The following is a 20,129-nucleotide window of genomic DNA, read 5'->3' as shown; positions in this document are numbered from 1 at the left end:
GCTGGGCATTTTATAATGGCTACAGTAAAAGTTTGCTATGTTATAGTTCTTCTGATGTTTTAAACACCTGTCTACCTATACTTGCCTCCATATTGTCATCCTCGCTTGTCCTGAGCCAGCTGGCAAAGATTAAGTGGCACTGGGACAGCTCCCACACGTAGCATATTGCCTGCTACGTTTTAGATGGCGAACCAATTGTGAATGCTTTGGCTTGATTGAGAGGGTCTTCAGGGCCTTGGGTCTTTTACTGCCTGACATGGAGGCAAATACATACTGGCACCAATAAACGCTTGAGCGTGGACGCACACACAGAGGCGCACACGTGTGCACACGCACGCACGCACGCACACGCGCACCACACACACACACGCACGCACCACACACACACACAGCTGGCCACCAATAGAAACCGGGTGAGAGATAATTGTCTCATAAGTCAGTAAGCACAGCTGTTGGCAAGGTCAAGTTTCATTTATGGATGCACATTGCCACTCTGTTTTCTGTCTGTCGCTCTCTTTGTTTCGCTTCCACTCTCTCCCCTCTCTTTACCTATTCCTTGGTATAAATATCTATTCTGTCCAACTGTTTATCTCTCTCTCTCTCTCTCTCTCTCTCTCTCTCTCTCTCTCTCTCTCTCTCTCTCTCACTCTCGTTTCTCTTTCCCTCTCTTTCTGCATGGATGAGCTTCTGGATTGCCTCTGTACAGTGATGAATATTAATGTTAGTTTGTAAATTATATGAAAATGAACTGTTTGTTTACAGAGTCTCTTGCATTTATGCCATTTATGGGAGGTGGCGGGGCTTGGTTGAATGCTGCCAGACTCTTAAAGCTGCTATAAGCAGCAATATGTCAACATTTTAATGACTTTTTCTATTTGTATTCAGACAGTCAGCAATGAGTAAAACGCTCCCAAAAAATGTAGTCTCTATGACACATCTAGGGGCCGTAATCTGCATTCAAAGATTTTCCTAGAAGCTTTGTCATTGGTCTATTTGCCTGTCTACTTTCTGATTGGTTAGTCATTTCAACTGTTTTTATTTTATTTATACCAATGACAAAGCTTCTAGGAACATCTTTGAGTGCAGATTGTGGCCCCTAGATGTGTCAGAGACTATAGTTCTTTGGGCGTGTTTAACTCATTGCTGGCTGTCTGAATACCAAAAATGTAAATCTTTGACATATTATTGCTTATAGCTACTTTAAATATCAGGAAGAAATAGGCTTGTGTTTTGGTATAATGGGACTCAGGTCAGTAAGAGTGTGACATACATACTGTATACAACTTTAGAGGTATCTCCTTCACAGCAACAGTTATGATGATCCTAAACGTGCTAGATGAATCTGGGAGGTCTCAAACATCATTGGGTCAGGCCTGTCTGTTGCCATAAAGATGATTCACATATCATCAGCTATATTCCGGGTCAGATAGCCCATGTTTGTCTAGCCGCCTCTATAGTGGTGAATGTGATCTGGGATCACTGACCAGTTGTGTCCGCTTGCTGTCACAAGTATCACATTAAAGCAGGGATCTGGGATTCCTCCATTATCGATGGAGAAAGTCTTGGTTTGGAGCTTCTAAGATGACAATTATGGTTTCAAAACCATGGATCCCTTAAAGGTAGTTACTGTATGGAGTAGAGGGTAGCACAGGTCTGCCTAGAATTTAGAACCGAGCCAGGTCAGGGCCAAAATATTGACTTGTCCCTCGGGTAGACTGGGACGCATAACATTATCGGTTTTCTGATCCGGTCGGGAACGGAAATGATTACATCATGTTGTATTCCCTGGTTTGTAGTCATCAGGTCAGAACCAGAATTACCCAAAATAATTCCCCGCGATCATGGGTGATCATCGTTGGTCCGACGTCCTACCCCAAACCATCACCTAAGCATAACCACACGCGGAAACCACGGGTGAGTCTTAACCGGCCACGCATGTCGGAGCCACGGGTGAGTCTTAACCGGCCATGCATGTCGGACTGTTGGTACGTTGGACTAACGTCTTCCCTCATTACAATTGCAGCAGATCTCAGTTCGAGGCATCTGAAATGGATGTACCCGTATGAACCTGTGAGGACCCGACTAGCTTTTTTTTCTTAAACTCCATTTGAAAATGAATCATATGTGTTGTAATTACGTTCTAAAATTCATATCGTCTGTTCTTGCACATTGAATGATCCACACTTACAACTTTTACAGCCGATTGAAACACACTTAATCTCAAGCACACTGCAGTACTGGTTTTCTTTAGTGAGGTGAAATGCAAACAAACGCCATTGGGAAGTTGCAAGTTGGAACATCATCTGTGCGGAACACGAAACTGTGCTCATTATCTGTGGGGAGTCTGGGGACGGATGCACAGTGTGCACTCCTGTCTCAACTCCGCTCTGTCTTTGACTATGGCCTACGCTGCAGTGGGGGAGGTGACACTCAGGCTAGTCTCAATGCCATGGTGAAATGAGCATACATGAGCATCAGATCCACTATGGGTCGAACCGGGTCTAATATATTCGTCTGGCGTACCTGTAACAGCCCAAAATAACCCCCCGGCCAAACTGTACCCTGGGTTAAAGTGAGCTATCCTGTTTTATACCCCTGGATAGATTCTGGGCTATAGTCCACTTTATACCCCGGGGTATAAAATAGGCTAGCCCAGAATGCACCCCCCTATAACACCCCCCCCCCCCCCTCCCCCCCCTAATTTGGGTGAATAACATAATGGATTTATACCTCTAGTCCATATTATACCTCCTTGTATTTTTCATACTTGGGTGAATAATTGTCTCCATATATGGTCTCCAGTCCATATATTATGGACCGACGTTCTGTGAGTGGTTCAATGACTGTGTTTTGTTGTGGCTTCCCTGCTGTCCAGCTCATAACATTAGCAGTCAACTGTTGTCGCGTCGAGGCTGCTGGTGGTAAAGGTTGCTCGCAGCGGTGCGGAAATCAGCCCTTTCGCGTGCGTGTGGCTGCTGTGGCATAGCTTAGGGGGCAGGCAATCATACTACACTTCCATTGGCTTAGGCAGAGGAGGCAGACGTAGCAGACGAGAATCAGATCAGTCGAACTAGGTTGTGCAAAGTGGCGCAGTGGTCGCTGACATCTCATGAGTGTTGTTAGGTCAGGTTTCAAGTTTGTAGGTAGGTAATTTCCATGAAAAGATTTGGTGTAGAGAAAAAAAAGGAGCATTTCATTAAAGATAGAGCCCTGCAGAACCCCTGTCATATGGTTCAAAATGCTGTGAGGCAGGCCATATTTTAGAATGTCTGTTCCAATGCTTTCTACTTCTGTCAACGTACTTGATGTGTCTTCATGATTCCTGCTGTATCCCCTGCCTACAGTGACACATGACTAGTTGTTGGATTGACATTACGGAGTTCAGAAAGTTTTTAATTGGTTTTAAAAAAATGTGAAAGGGATGCGTATTCCTTACAATCCCAACAGATGCTTAGCAGTACCTTATCAGTGAGCAACACACACTGATCCTCTACTCTATTAATCCATAGATTAAAAGTCTCACTTTATTTGACCAACAAAATTATCAAGATTTTGATGCAGGGCTTGTAGGAGGCAGTGGAAATGTCAGTCTATCATTTTGACCATGTTCCCTTACCCTTCCATCCCTACCTCCCAATCTCCACTCTTACAGAGTCCTTTCTGCATTTCCCTTTATAGATTGAAGGCATTTCCTTTTTGCTGATGCCATGAAGTGTGTTTTTGGGCCATGGCCAAACACTGTGAGAAATGGGATGGTAGTTTGTTATGCTGCCCTCCTTATCTACCCCTCCACCCCTCCTCCTCCTCCTCCTCCTCCTCTCCCAATGAACCACAGGATGTGATTGTCTTGTCTGTAGGCAAGTTGCTACCACTTCCTATACAGACTGTATGACAAACATGTTATTCTACTTTATCATATTCATCAAATGTGCAATTTTAGATCAGGCTCTGTTGTGATTTATTTACCTGCAGTTATGCTAACAGATTAAATAAATGAATGCAGAACAAGGGGAATGAGAGAGATCAAAGATTAGCTTTCAATTTCACCCTTTTTGATCCATACATATTTGCGTTGCAAACGGTTAAATTAAGGGAGTTATTGAGCTCTAAAGTGTCAAAATGTCCTTTTGGTGTAACTGTCCACATTATTATTCTGAAAAGAATATTAATGAGTATGTGTTAGTATTTGCAGCAATATGATTGATGGTTAATGTTTGCAGTTCAGTATATGTCAGTATACTGTATATGTCACAATAAGTTGTGACATACTGTAGCAAAGAATTGCAAAAAGATTAGAACAACCTTTGCGCTTCGTCAATGTCATCCAGTATAAGGAAAAGCCCTTTTTAAAGCACTAGAATTTCGCCCCCCTTCGGGGGGCTCAATCCTAGTGTCGTTGCAGCGCAATATGGGAAGAAGGAAATTGCGTTGACAGAGTTGACAGACTCCACTTCATGTTTCAGCTGTGTTTTTAAACTCAGTAGTGTGCCCTGCACATGTAGTAACGGATGGGTTATAAATTATTATAATAACAGAAAGTGTTTTTTATTTCTCATAAATACGCAAACATGGTGAAACAACTACAGTCACAGAGAGCAGTGCCAAGGTAGCTGCTGCCTGCTAACGATGCAAACAACAGCCTTGCCTGTCGTGTGTGTGTGTGTGGGGGGGGGGGGGGGGGGGGGGGGATAGCACTATTTTTCGACATTTTACTGTGTCATAAATATTTACATCTGTAGCCTATATTGTGATTACATTTGACCGTACATTTGACTCTTGTGTTATATTCTTGTGAAATATTCAGTAAAGTATTGTGGTGAAATATTCACCCCAAGTTGATAAGATATGCAGAGAATATAATACCAAGAAGCCCCAGTTTGAAATGCATTAGGCCACAGACCCCCATTTGATACCATTTGCTCTCTGGGAAAATCAGGGTCCATTTGGTTGCATTTGTATGCTCTTGGAGTATGATGACTGTGCTAACAGTATTATCATAAAATATGTCTCAGTTTGAAGATTCAAAAAAACATATTTCATATGTGTGAGCTTGTAAAGGAACGTTCAACCTAGAGACAGTGTTGCCAAGTCTGATCATTATAAGCTACTTTGGACTTGTTTATCTATTGGTAGTCCTTGACATGGAAATGTTTGAGTTCCACTGCTCTGAAACAACATTAGACAACAAAGTTTGACAGTCAACACTATAATTGATTATTTTAAGACTAATTTCCGGACCATTTTTGATTTACCTACTTTGAACTGGCCTATTAACATTTTTATAGACCTGGTTGCTTGTTTCACTCTCCCTGGTCCCTGGTTTGTTTTGCGTGTGGATGTTTTTTGTGTTGCTTTAGCATCTTTAGCACAGTAGCTATCAGAGGCTGCAGTCATGTGGAAGCAGGAGGGAAAAAGGAAAAAAGACGAAAACACACAGCATTGCGCGGCCGCAGATCTGCCCTTAAACGGCAGATCTGTCGTTTTATGGATCATAGAACGAACGTATGCTGTTAGCTGGTTGGCCCCCCCCCCCCCTCCCTCTCTCTCTCTCTCTCTCTCTCTCTCTCTCTCTGACGTTCTCTCTCTCTCGCTCGCGCGCGTTACTCTAACACGTCTTTCTGTCTTTCTCTCTCTCTCTCTCTCTCTCTCTCTCTCTCTCTCTCTCTCTCTACTCACAGCACCGTCACTCCTGTCAGTTATTTCGTCGTGTATCGGTAGCCTATATGAGCCCAATATTGGCGTTACGCATTTCACTTGAATAATGTTGTGTGCGCACGTGCGCACGCTGAGAAAGACAGTTATTTAATGAAACTGAAAATTATAACGTGCTGCGCTGTCTCGCCGCCGTATAGCCATTCCTGTGTGTGTGTGTGTGTGTGTGTATGTGTGTGTGTGTGCGCGTGTGCGCAAGACAGACGTGCGTGTGTGTGCAGGCTGAGAGCTGCTGACTGTGATTGACGTGTGAGCTGGATAAATCAGTGAGAGTTGGAAAAAGCGCACGCAGAGCCAACTCGCAGGCAGTGCCTCAGGCCAGATGCCTGAGAATCGGCACAGGATTCTCTGGGTCACCAGTGTTGGTGTGACACACACGGCTTCCACATTTAGCTTCATACTGGGTGAAAGTGGCGTTCCAAAAATTATTTTTCCCCTCGGAATTCTTATTCACAATGAGATGGAGTTGAGGTGTTTGTGTTTGCTTGCTGGAGCTATAATTAATGTATTTGCATTAAATGTCCACTCGCGCATCGAAGTAAAAAGCAAGATGGCCGATTGTGAGACTGAAAAGTAGCTGTGGGGGCGGGCCTGGTGGGCCTATGAGAACACAGAGCAGTGTTGCCAGGTTTGCGAATTGTAAGCGAGTTGTAGTGTGTGCAAGTAGCCTGGTTAAAAGGGCTTGTTTCTGCCGCTGTTGGGGCAACAGAACATGTCGACCAGTTTCTGTCAACCGCTTTTGGTCAGGTGACCAACTCCACAAATGTTAAATTAGATATATCACATGATGTCAATCGTGTGTGGCATCCCAAAGAAGATCCATTAAAGATCCTCTGTCAATGTGATGTGTCAAGTAAATCTCGCAATTTCACCCTCTAGTAACCTGTAACGTGCATGTGCAACATACAAAACTCCTTTTTTGTATTCAACTTTGAATTATGCACTAATGGAAATAAAATTAGGATCCATCTTTAATAATGATAATTTAGAAAGGACTGTAAAGTTTGTAAAAACTGTAAATAAATACATTCAATAACCCAGCCGGAGACCAAATCACCAAAATGAGTGAGGAGCCCTTTAAAATTTAAAGGACAGTCACTGTACCAAAAATAGAAAGATACCTTTAGAGGCAGATGAAATAAAGTTCTGAGAAAAGTTTAAGGTTTAACCATTATTTTAGTAGGTATAAAGTCAATTTACATAGAGAATGTGCTACACCACAGGGTTCAGAATATTATAGTATAATACATAAATATAATTTAGAGTATTCAAATGGTTCCAAAATGGATCCGAACTGAACCGAACCACGGAACTGAACCCTCTTCTTCACAGTATTGTTCCAGGCTAAATACTGCAGATCACGTCAGTTTTGTTGATATAAAGTTCATTGGCTGGTGGCGCTGGTTGTCGAGCGCTCATTGGTCCACCGCATAGATGATGAGGATGGCGTAGCGACGCAGAGTTCATCTTCCTTGGTTCAGTCATTGATGGCCATAGACCGGGAAAGCACAGAGGCTGGCGTTGCTATGGCAACCTGCTGATAACATTCTTTCCCTGCCATCGGTGAACTCTAACGGAGAAAAACACTCCCTGACTCCCAGTGAGCCGCTATCTCACTAGGCCAAGGTCAAGTACATGTAGTAGACCTCTCATTATTGCGAGTTAACTTGACTGGGGAAAACCTAATAGAGACAGTATGGCGACTGAACAAGATATTAAATGGGACAGATGAAAACATATTTTGGCCATAAACATGGATGACATGACATTATTGATATTGACATCAATTGACATTGATGATAAGAGGAACAACGCTGTGTAAACAGGCAGTAGGCTAAGAGTAAAATGATGATTTGAAGACTAAGGTGACAATATGAATGACCTATATGGCCTGGGCCAAAGTTCAGGAGGATATGGGACATTGACCACTGGGCATTAGTTTGTAAACAGATAAGACAAATTATCCAACATGCACTCTATGCTAAACATTCAACAAGGCAGCCCAAAACAAGGGCAAATTGCAGAAAGTTGGGAACAATGGAAATTGGGGATGCATACCCTTAGTAAGCCTATGCAATACCCGTTATATCCGTTGAAATAGCACCGTTTTAACCGTCTGTCTGTGTCCCTTTTGTGCATATACATATCTGTCTGTCCTTGTCCCCCACTATGGGTCGGACTGGGTCTAATATATTCGGCCGGCGTAACGGTCCAAAATACCCCCTCGGTCAAACTATACCCAATGTTAAAGTGGGCTAGCCTGTTTTATACACCTGTTCTACACACAATCTATGGACCAATATCTGAAATCCCAGTTGAAAAGAAGTTTGTATGTGAAAATGTGTGGAGAAAATATAGCTGCAAGCAGCGGTAACAGGCACTTTGAACAGGCATAACTCATGCCTCGTCTGTCAGTCTTGTCTGTATGTTTGGGGTACGAACAGCTGCAATGGGTGACCTAAAGTGGCACTGTTGAACAAAGGGTTTATTGCTTTGTGCCGTCTTATCGCTGCTTGCAGCTATATTCTTATATATATATTTTTTATTATATGTTTATAAACTACAATTCTATATTGTATTATTCATAAGGAGGAGCTCCATCAGTAAATCATAATATTAATAACACACTTTTGTGTATTTGCCATCACTGTACATTTGGACATTCTGTATGTGAAATTCATCGCCTGCATTATACCATTTATTTACCCATCCTACCTATAGGAGCAGTAGACGCTATTAAGTGTATTGCTCAGGGACACTTCGAATAGACTAGCTGGACATGGGGGGGAGTTAGAATTTATAGATTTTGGTTTTGATACATTTTCCGTTAATTGCCCAGCTCTACTCCCTGCCTATTGTGCTATGGCCACACTAAATTCATCTAATTCAACGGTAGTTAATACATCGTTAATATCGGTAATAAGTTCCACAACTATACATTTTTCTTTACACATACCAACGCTACTCTATATTTATTTCTGTATTTAGGTCAATAGTTAGATCTCTATTTTGTGTGCTGTGCTTATATATGGCTGACCGCATTAGGCCTAATTTAACTTGTGTCTCTGACATGTACCACTACTTTATTTTTATGATTTTTGGGAAAATTGCTTTTGTGGAGTCACTGAGTTAGAGGTAACTTATTACAAGCTTGTGCTGAAATTCAGGAGCCTCGTGCACAAAGGACCTACCCATAACTCATCCCAACATTGTTCCATACTTTAATGAGATTAGTAATTAGTACAGCATGAAATTTGTGCTCATTAAAACTACACATCATTACAAATATGTCTAGGGAGAATTCAATCACCGTTCTGCTGGAAATGTTGACCAATTTCTCTTTCTTTTTATGTATTCTAAATATAATATATAATATATATTATTATATTTATTTTATTATTGCTAGTTATACAACTTCCACGTCATTAAAAAAATGTATTAATCTTAAAATAATCAAAATGTAATAGTTTTGCTAGTATGCTATCTGACCGACTTGGACAGGGGGCCGGTCTTCCATCTCTAAGCAAAGGTTTTACAGGTCTAGGAGTAGAAACACTCCGATAAAAGCAGGTGTTTACTTCAAGATCATTTTGACATTGAAAAGGGAAAAGCAATCTAGCATTTGAAGAAAGAAGTCAGGCAAACAGGATCACACAGATCAATGTTCTGAGAGGCCGAGTGCCAAGTGCCACTTCCACCCCTTTTTTCCCCTTGTGTTTGGACTGGAGATTGCACTGGGAAAAAATAGCCTTTCCGTGCCCCTGTGTCCAGCGGGCCCTCCCTATCATGCCCCTCTGAAATTGAACTACTCTCAGGTGTTTTAGTCACACAGCATTTTGGAGCGGGGTGTTCAGCTACCCCGACTCCCATTACAGACAGCCAAGGTGCTGCAACCTCTAGCCGATCTATTAAGCCTCACCGCGTGTGGCTGCCGAATGAACAGAAAAAAAGTTAAGGTGTAAAAAAAGCAATATCCCGAAGGGTTGGTGGGTAATTCTCGGTCACAACCCCCTCTTTGTATGGGGACCTTTACTTAGTCACCTCAATTATACTGTAAAACCTTGCTCTAATCTGAAGCTTTCTCCCAGCGCACACAAACATGACAGAATGCATTTCCATACTAATGCCTGGAGAGATATAAGAGGTGGGGGGGGGGGGTGTGTGTGTGTGTGTGTGTGTGTGTACACAAGAGAGAGCATGGGTGGGTGAGAAAAGAGGTGCAGAGGTTCCAGGGCTGTTTGTTCTGTGCCTTTCTCAAGGGACTGTACATTTTGCAGAGGCCTCTCACTCAGGTTCGTGAATTGTTTTGGAAGTGAGGTAGAAACTACACTGTTTGAGTTTAGCAAGTACCTGAACATGTGATGACATTCTGTTATCTCTCGGCAATTCAGGCATGAATGACTGACGTTCTGTGTTCCCCTTGTCACCCCACAGCGCAGCCGAGTCAACCCAAAATTCACGAAGGATGGTGGGCGTACAAGGAGGTTGTGCAGGGGAGCTTTGTTCCAGGTAAGCCCCATAACGATGTTTGTGTGTTTGAGCCTACTTTTTTTAAAGCTCATTGCATATTTCTGATGTTGGCGGGCCACCTTGCCGTGGGCGATTTATTTCTCACTCTGATGAGACCTCTGTGCCCTTCCTGCTCAGTTGAGGTTTTCTTCAGTGACTGATTGACAGACACGCACTGTTCTCTCTACCCCTTTCATCTCCCTGTATGTGTTTGTGTCAGGCCAATTATTTTCCAAGATGTGTTTTTTATGCTGAGCTGAGTGCCTTTTGATAAAGCCTGCAGGACTAATTGTGTGTGGATGTGGTGTGGATGTGGGTGCGCATGTGTGTGTGCACGGATATGCACAGTCAGATATGCATACTCTACCTGTATGCATGTTTGTCCATCTCGTAACCTCCATGGACCTGCTGTTAGTTGGTCCATGGAGCATTTTATCTCTGCAGCCAACACCACTGAGGACTCAGTGGCGCACTTACATTGTTAGCCACCATACCACACAACAGCTGGAGCGGTTAAAGACTATTCATGACTCTCCTGTGGTCCGGCTGCAGGTACCGTGATCTGTAGCTGCATTATCTCATTGTTGGGACATAAAAGAAGTGAAATGCTCATTTCACTGCAAATTTAGCACAAATTCATGAAGCCAAGGGATATAATTTTGACTGGACATATTCTTACACTCAATCAACTTTTTAATCTCAGGAGGAATAAAGGGTTTAAATGAAACATTAAGCTGTTTTCACGCTGACATTTTACTGTTGGGTGCACAGTAGTAAATTATTACTAAAACCATGGGGTATCTGTAGTGCATTTCAAAACAGCTGATGGCTATTTGTTAACAGCAGATTGCATGTCCCTAAAATAACCCTCTGCAGAATGAAATGGCGCTTCGGAGTAGCTTAATGCATTCTCCTCGCACGCTTACCAAAGCTAACATAATCCTATTCTCAGGCCTGTGTCACTGCTGCTGACCTTTGGAATATTGCTTACCCCTCTGGAGCTCCCCCAATTAGCTTTAGCATTTTATAAAGGTCAAATACGGTTTTAAAAGCTGCAGTTGCACCGATCTTCACTTTACCCACCATCCTCCTTCATGTCTTACGATTTAACCTTAGTATCCCAAATTAGCTCTAAAAATATTCAGATTTTAGGCGATATCGTACCTTTTACACAATGTTAGATTCTCTCCGGGAAGCAAGAATGTGTCCATTCTAAATATTGTGGGCTTTACTCTTCAGTAAATATACACAGGCCCTTCCCAAAGTGGCTTGAGCAGAGATGCCAGATGCTTGTTGAGATGCAATGAGTTATGACTTTGGACTGGAGTGCATGGTTGCTGTTGCAAATGAGCACGTGTGGACAGGATGTAATAAAGAGAGACTGATCTACTATCAGGGGTTTGTTGGTCACAGGTGTTGGCTCTGTCCTGCAGGGTAGAACAGAGACAGGCCTGAATTCAAGGGAGTGGTTACCTTTCAGCTCATACTGTACACCTGCTGATGGCTGTTATTTCTATGGAACACACTTTTCCCGAATCCCCTGTTGTGATGAGACACATTCATGCCCGTGTGCACACGTACACGGGCATGAATGTGTCTCATCACATCTTTGTGATTTTCTTACAGACTTCTCAGTTGTCTTTTCCAGACCTTTCAACCCCTAACAGTATTATAACTGGACATGAAGTCCACTGTGCGGCAGTGGAACAGTGGCAGTGTTTGGGTCAGTGTGTATACAACAGTGAAGCCAGCAGCTTATTGCTAGTTCTCCAGTTGCATTTGGCAGTCAGCCCTCTCTCCATCCGCACATAGGCCACGTAATACACACACACGCACACGCACACGCGCACGTGCGCAAAGATGGAGGGGAACAAAAAGAGCTAAATCTGCCAAGTACAGTGTCAGTTTGCCATTGATCTGCCGCAGACTTCCAACTCTTGTGTCCTTTTAGAGACAGGGGGTGGATGAGGGCTGTTGATGAAGTGATCAAACATTCTCTCTATCAAGTGTCTTATTGGCATGAGCTTTTTGTAGCGCGCTGAGGTGCTCTCAGTGGGAGAATAGTAATGTTATGGCTTGGTCCTTTTTTATAACAAAGCGTGGCGGACAGCTCTTGATCACCAATAAGTGCAAACATCAGATTTTATCACTCTGATGCTGTATTTGCTGACAGTGGTGCCAACACTCTGTTGTCATGGTCCTCTGTGCCGTCAGTTTAGGCATTTAGCAGATGCTCTTATTCAGAGTGATTTTACAAAGTGCAAGACTAGAAGCCTAGTCAGCAAATGACAAGGGTAACTGTACATAAATTAGACGTACAGATAAAGTAACAAGGATACCAAATAAATTAGACGTACAGACAAGAAAGTAACAAGGATACCAAATAATCTGTCTAAACAACATTTATGCTATCTTAATACCACTTCTTGGCATTTGTCGGCAAGCAAACGGTATAACATCTGATAATAAGTAAAGTAAGTAAACCAACCTACATCTGCCTATATAGCTTGCATCTCACTATCACACCATCTTTCACACTGTCAGAGCCTTTTGTTACAGTCTCTCATTAGCAGAATTCAATTTAATCTAGCCCCAACCCCCCCCCCCCCCCCCCCTCTCTCTCTCTCTCTCTCTCTCTCTCTCTCTCTCTCTCTCTCTCTCATTTAAAGTCATCAAACAACCTATTGCATTTTCTTAATTTCTGGCAGCTCATGAGCTGATTAACAAATAAGAGGTGTTTCAGCTATAACGGCCCACTGGGACAGGAACCAGCTACCAATTACTGTGTTCTGAGGCCACAAGCTGTTAAGACCAAAAAACAAGTGTGCTCAAAAATCCCCTTAAAAGCTCATTGCTTAATACTCCAGTTGAGCCCCTCCTCAGAACCAACGGAGGGGGGTAATTGGCATATACATTGTATGTTTCTGGCATGTAAAACTCTTCAATTAAAGCAACACAAACTGCCGGGCGCAATGGATGATTTGCGCCCCATGGGTTTCTCGAGAGGAAATATTACAACTCGATCTTCACCGTCTACGACCTGGCAAAGTACTCTATCAGTATTAAATCAATACTATGACGGGAGGCTAGATATCTGCTGGGATTTTGGATATCATATTGATATGGCATAAGAATTGTCTTTTCATGGGTTTTAATTGCTTCAATCGCTCTAATTTATAACCTACAAAAATTGCCCCCGCTGCACATTATAGAACGTATGATTCACAGACCTATAGAGCCAGGCTTCATGGGATTTGTGTTAGGGTGTATTATAGATTTGATGCGATCATATACCCCCCCAAGGTATAGGATTATTGCCGGTGGAGAGCGAGAGATGGGCTGTGACAGCCGACACGGCACACCAGAGGCTGTTCCAGGGGAGCAGAAAATCTGACTAAACAGTTTGAGCTGCAAGAGGGCTGGGGGCGACAGCTGCAGGAGATATATTTTACAACTTAAATCAGGCTGAAATAAAACTTGCTCTGCATCGCTATGATGGCTCTCAGGCTGATATGTAGAGCTATACACAACATTTAGTCTTTTGATTGATTTGTTGACAAAAATGCATATAGAGTATGTGTGAACATATACTGGTATTTCATACATATCTGTCAAAAGGATAAAACACAAAGTAGCTCGAGGTTATTTCCATTGTGTACAATTTGTACCATCCACACATACTGTATGGGTTGGGTAACATTTCAGATCGTCCACAGCCGCTTGACATATTTCTCTTGAAATGTTTGTCATTGCCGGACAAAAGCGGTCTTTGTGGATTTTGTGGGATGGATTCCGTCGATGTGATGCGTTTGATCTTGGGCTGCAATTTCACTGCTTGTGCCAGTCAGAACTACAACAGTGTCTGGTGGTGCTTGGATCAGATGACATCTATTCTGTCCTGGCTTAAGACAGACTGCACAGTAGCAATTTCAATGGCAATCCAGACAAGTTGGCACACACTGCGATGGACGGCGCCCGTGCACAAGCATGCACATCAATAAACATGTCTCTCTAACAGAACCCACACAACCTACCGATTGGCTGTTGTCGTGGATCAAACTAACTGTCTAACTGTCTATCAGGCCTAAATCATTCCTCACAGTCCACATCAGTGGCGTAGCTAGACGTCCCCCCCCCCCCCAAATAGGCTACCTCTGGGTCCCAATGCAATTGCGTTGTCTGCGTGACACTAGTTACGCCCCACATACAACTAATCTGTAATGTTTAGTTTTACAACTACTGTACACTCTTTATGTTATGAAATACAGTACAGTACAATTAAAATGTGGAAAGAGGCATTTAGAAAGAGCAGTTCATTGTACAATCTTTACTTTGTCATTCTCAAGTTTCTGACTTCTTCACAGAACCATCATTCTTATTACAATAACATTGTCCGTCTGCTGTGCAGTGTTCGTTATCAATGCTTTTGTTGGAGCAAAGAAATAATCCTCCTCGCTACTACCGTTTGTGTCTTTCTCTGTTAGGGTATTGTCATAATATTCAGTGATTCATATTCACATTTTCAAAGTTGGACACACGGTCCCTCTGGGGAATACCGTTGGGATTCTGTACCCTCATTTGCAGTCATAGCAGGCAAAGTTAAGACAAGCCCAAGAGACGCCACTGAAAAACCTCATTCTAGCCTATTTTCAGTTTGCAGTACTAGAGGTTCTGGCCGCTATGCAAGCCCCTCGCATCTAGAGTTAGGCAAGCTATGCTTACCCTTACACCAATGTCACTCCGGCCATCCGACTGTGTCTCAGCAGCCACAATTGCTGTATCCAAATTGCTGCTTTGTTCTTTTCATTGGGAGCATTTAGTAGGACTTGAGCCATATTTGCTGTAAAATATATATTTTACAAGAACTTCCTGGTGGGTCCATGAATAGAAACATGACCACCATGTTTATGTCTGGTGGAGTATTTCAAGTAGCGCCTTTAATAGATCAACAGAAACATACAAAACGTACATGCAAACTAATTCGAATAGAGACTCTCTCTCTCTCTCTCTCTCTCTCTCTCTCTCTCTCACACACACAACTGTCACGCACACAGTGACAGCTGTTTGTATTAAGTGGCCGTGTGATGGATGGGGTTCAGGCAGGACGGCCCCTCATAACCTCCCCTTTATTTACCCTCAGCATATTGACGGGGAAGAGAGATGGACAGCAGCGCAGAGAGGTGAAGAGACGAGGGGAGAGCGTAAAGGACAAGAGAGCAGGGCCTATAATGGAGAAAAATATTGAGTCCGAGTTCGACCAGAGCAAAGTGGAATGGGTGGAGCGGAGGTTAAGCGAATAAAAACATAGGGATGAACGGAGTTGAAGGCTGGGGAGGTTTCATTAAAAGCATAGGGGTGAAAAAATAAAACACAGTGAGTCTGGAAATATGACACATGGTTGGCGGTAACCCTCCACTGATGGGCGCAGGCAGCTCCCTCACCTCTTTTAAATCCCTCCATTGCATAGGTCACTGTGGAGCCCTGATCGACTGCCAATCACGTAGTCCGCTGCAGTGCCTGGGAGCCGTCTGTCACCAGCCTGCTCTAAACCCTGACCCAGACTGTTGTCCCTAAAGGTGGCATGTGAAAACCACTGTCAACATCCTGTTAAATAATCCTGTTCATAATAATAATAATGGATACAAATATTGAATTGGGTTTGTCACTAGATAACCAACAGCTGTTTCTTTGATAGTTTAATGTCATTTCCCAGGACAAAAGGTTACAAAACGGCTTAATGGGAGGACACAAATAAAACAGGCTTAAGCCAAGTTAACAGCCCATTCTGACAGTGGAATACGTACGTACTCGTGATGTATGAAGATGATTGAAAATATGCATATTCAAAACTGTTGTCTGGGCAAGATTTATTTATATATTCTCCATTACTGTCTTCAGTTGTCTTTGTAATCAGATCTCCCTCCTTCTCACCTTTCCCTGCATCTCTCTCTCTCTCTCCTCCCACTGGCCTCAGAGAACATAGTGTACTATGCTGTTGGTTTGAGATGGCCCTGGAATATGCTACACTTGTTATCTGAATTGTGCATGCATTTCAGTTTCAACACTTGGACACCATGATTGAATGTTACATTCTGAAGACATGAATGGATAATGCAGACATTCTTTAACATGAAAGACCCTCCAAAAGACAGCACTTTTCAAAGCTTATCATGAGTTACTTAAAGATTTCCATAGTGTGGATCTTTATCATGTAATCATGGTTATTCAGGTGATTGATGGTTATTCTGGCAAAAGTCAAAATCTTTGAATCTCAGCCTCTAAACATTTCATTCCTCTCATCTTTTTATTTTAGGTAGGATCTAGGATGCAGTATATACTTAAAATAAACTGTCTATTCATCCCCTCAGAGTGGTATTATTTAGGAGAATTAACGTATGCGCGCAGCACTGCTGAGCCGCCATTTTGCTGATGCTTGTACTCACTGCCAAGTGAGGCATTTTCCGCGTGTTCCCCAGGGAATGAACAAATGGCGAACGAATGTGGTGCTAAGGACAGATTTTGCTTACTGCTGCCACAATGTGCCTTTAGGACACAACTCTGCTCTTTTCCCATGCATTTATCACTTACTGTTGTATTTTAGAGCTGAAAACTAATAGAATATTTACCTGTGAAGATGTATTTATGCAATTTTAGAGGAATATATTCAAAATATTTTTCAAATATAATCAAGACCGCATTGAGGCAGACGAGTGGAACAGTGCATATAGAGCGACTCAGGGTTGATGTCACCTCTGTCTCAGGGGACCTGCAGAGTGGGACGATTGCAGCGTGCAAAGCCTGTGTGTGGATATTCTATCATCAGATGTACCCGCTTGCTGTCGAGGTGCTGCACCTCTGAGCGATGTGGAGATAAAGCTGCGGACTCCGGCTCCCTGCATAGGGTTGTCAACTACCTGAAATTCAAATCAAGCACACTCGTCCCTTATTTCTAGGAAAAATAAGGGGCGACGAAAAATATTAAATCTCACTGTAGTGTATATTATATGTACAGTTTTTGAGTGGTGCAACCACTCCTACAACCAGCAATGTCCGTGTACCTGTTTGTGTACCTGTTTGTGTACCTGAATGAGCACGAGTATGTGACTTATTAATAGCAGTAGGGGTCGCCAGAAACGGAGAGAGGGGTAGTGCTGTGTCTCTAATGAGAGAGAGAGAGAGAGAGAGAGAGAGAGGGAGGGGGGGGGGGGGGGATTTGCACCACTCAGTTCACACGTGTGTGATTTTTTTTTTGTATATTTTATTAGCCACTTGAATCCCAGCATCCATATTCAGGAACATTAGCCAAAAAAGAGCATCTATAAGCTTGCGTTGTCTGCTTTAGATTGACTATTTGGTGTAGACTGAAAAAAGCGTACAGTCTACTACTAAATCTAGACTAGAGGGATTAAGTGGTTTCAACCTGTATTATAGTAGGCTTGTGAGCTTGTTTGAACTTGTAAGATGTGTCATTGAGTCCTAAAGAAGGAGTGTGTCCCTTATCAGTTCAATAAGGGACACGTCTTTCAGTTTCCAAATAAGAGACCGTTCCTTATCTCAAGGGACACTTGGCAACCCTACTGCATACTCTCCTTTTCGCTTATTGAGGCAGAAGGGCAGCACACGTGCATAGTATGCATAGTAAGTGTGTGAGGTGTTTAAGACATTATACGGAGTGGAGCGGCCGGCAGACACCGGCTCCATCAAATGCAGTCAGATCAATGGAGGTCGCAGACATGATTAACTAGCTAGTGCAGTGATTCTCAACCTGTGGACAGGGCACCACTGGTGGACCACGGGTGTATTGCAAGTTGGCCCCCAACTAATAATAATATGTTATTTCAATGGAACTAACATAGCATACTTGTTATTTATGTATTATTTATCCAAGCAGGAACGCAATTTATTGATTGACCAGTCACGCTGCCTAGCAGTGCAGTGCACTGCCTTCCTGCCTAGCACACTGCCCTTCCCCATTTCCTCCACACTTAGGGAAAGATTACCTGAAATGTATTTGCTCATTTTTATTTCTCCAATCTGGTTCAGGCGAGAGAGGAAGAGGGTAGGAGGGTTTCGGGTGAAAAATGGATTTTTAGCAATACAGCATGACACTGTTTAAACAAAGCTCCTCAGCGGGAATCTGCTGCGGTTTCAACCCCGACTCCCGCCGGACTCCGCAGTGGGACGGGGCGATAATGAGGGAAGGGATCCACTATGCAGGATGACCCCCTGCTGCTAAAGAAACTGAACAAGGACAAAAAGACAAATTAGCACAGGGAATTCACAGTGGGATTCATACAGGAATAGGCAGATAATGACATAAGTCTTTACACCCTTCCCATATGGCCCATACTTTTTCCATGTGTCGTGCTTCCACTGTTCTGCAGTGATTTTCTTTCTCCTATGTGTGCTGTTTATAGAGTGTGGGAGGGTTCTGTGTTCAATCTCGTAGGGCGTGCAGAAAGCACAGTGCAGTGTGATATGAGACATGTAAACGGTGAGTGTTTGTGTGTCGAGCTTGGCTGTGTCAGCACCATTTAGATGAGTATAGCTCCGGTAGGCCCCGTCCGGTCCCGGCCTCCAGTAGAAAAAATACCTCGCGGTGTCAGCCTCCAGCCCGGGAGTCGAGACAATTGAGTCCCATCAATTTAGCGGTTTAGATGGGAAATGAAATGAAATGATGAGAAGAAAACATTATGAAAATAAAACCAAACTGAGTTGAACTGAACTGAATCGGAAGAGAAAAATCTATTTGTGTTTGTTTCGCACTGCGAGCCCCGCACACCGGCCGCGGCTGTCAGATGAATAGCATGCTCAGCTTGTACCGTGCCCAAAATGCATTGCATCCGCGACATGCTGTGTTTGTGTATTTCTTGAGCTCAACTTGGAGCTGCTTACAGTCTGTCAGACTGATGGCTCGTGAGAACTCGCAAAGCAGATTTTCTTTGTAATTCATACGTTCATTATTTTAGTCAAACTTTTTTTTCCTTTCTATTTGAATAAAGAATATTCATTGACAGCTCTAGTATCAGTGTTCAGTGTCCGAGTTCCCAGACTGAGACCTACATCGGACTACATCTTTAAAAATGAATCTCATTTCAAAACCACCTAGTAATGTGGTTCAAATCCTGTTGCAAAAATCAGTTCCCATGTATTATTTTGCTGCTCACACTTGATAAAACGGATTTTGGCAGCCAGCCTGAACATAGCCTCCACTCTGGAGTAACCTTTTCCTCACGCTGTCTGATTGAGCACCCATGTCAAATCTATGTGACACTCGATTGCAAAATCAATTCAACCTCAGAAATAATAAAATAAATGAACCAGACGTATTTTTGGCACATCCACCAAAGCCATCCATAATAATGCACATTACTCCTCGTGAATGCCGGCAACTACAGTATCTGGACAAAGTATTTGATTTTCTCTGTTTAAAAGACATTTCTAAAGGGTCATGTTGCTGTGATCAGAATGAATGGCACATGGCCAGATGGATTTCTTTCATCTTCTCTTCAGAATTCAGATAAACCTTTTCAGACCATCTTTGAAATACTTTCTGAGCCGTGAACGTTTACATCAGCTGTGAATCGATTACTGTTATCAGAAAGGCAGGCATTGTACAACTCCAAATAAATCAATCATTGAACAGCTTCCAGTGGGAAGGTCTCCATTACTTTACCCATCAAACTCTAGTCAGTCAAATATCCATTTCAAGTTGTGAATGTGAATAGTGTTTTTTTTTTTTTATATTTATGCAGACTATTTAGGTATGTGTGTGTTAAACCATCAGTGTATAAAACGCAATTAAACAATACTATAATCTTTCAACAGAGGTTGTGCTATAGCAATTCAAATGTCCTCAGCTAAAGACATTCTTAGCTGACTAATACAAATATGAATTTGTCATTAAT

General features: G+C 42.8%; 1 protein-coding gene across 1 annotated transcript in view; it reads left to right on the top strand.

The window, feature by feature from the left end:
- ca10a (carbonic anhydrase Xa) overlaps positions 1 to 20,129 on the top strand; it is a 171,456-nt gene that overhangs the window by 10,884 nt on the left and 140,443 nt on the right. The window contains exon 2 of the mRNA XM_080788940.1: positions 10,147 to 10,221. Within this exon, the coding sequence (XP_080645066.1) occupies positions 10,147 to 10,221 (75 nt within the window). The remainder of the gene's footprint in view (positions 1 to 10,146; positions 10,222 to 20,129) is intronic.

This window comes from Protomyctophum bolini (assembly GCF_963924005.1).
Source record: "Protomyctophum bolini genome assembly, chromosome: 18".
Taxonomy (NCBI): Eukaryota; Metazoa; Chordata; class Actinopteri; order Myctophiformes; family Myctophidae; genus Protomyctophum; species Protomyctophum bolini.
This window is presented reverse-complemented; position numbering and strand designations above follow the sequence as displayed.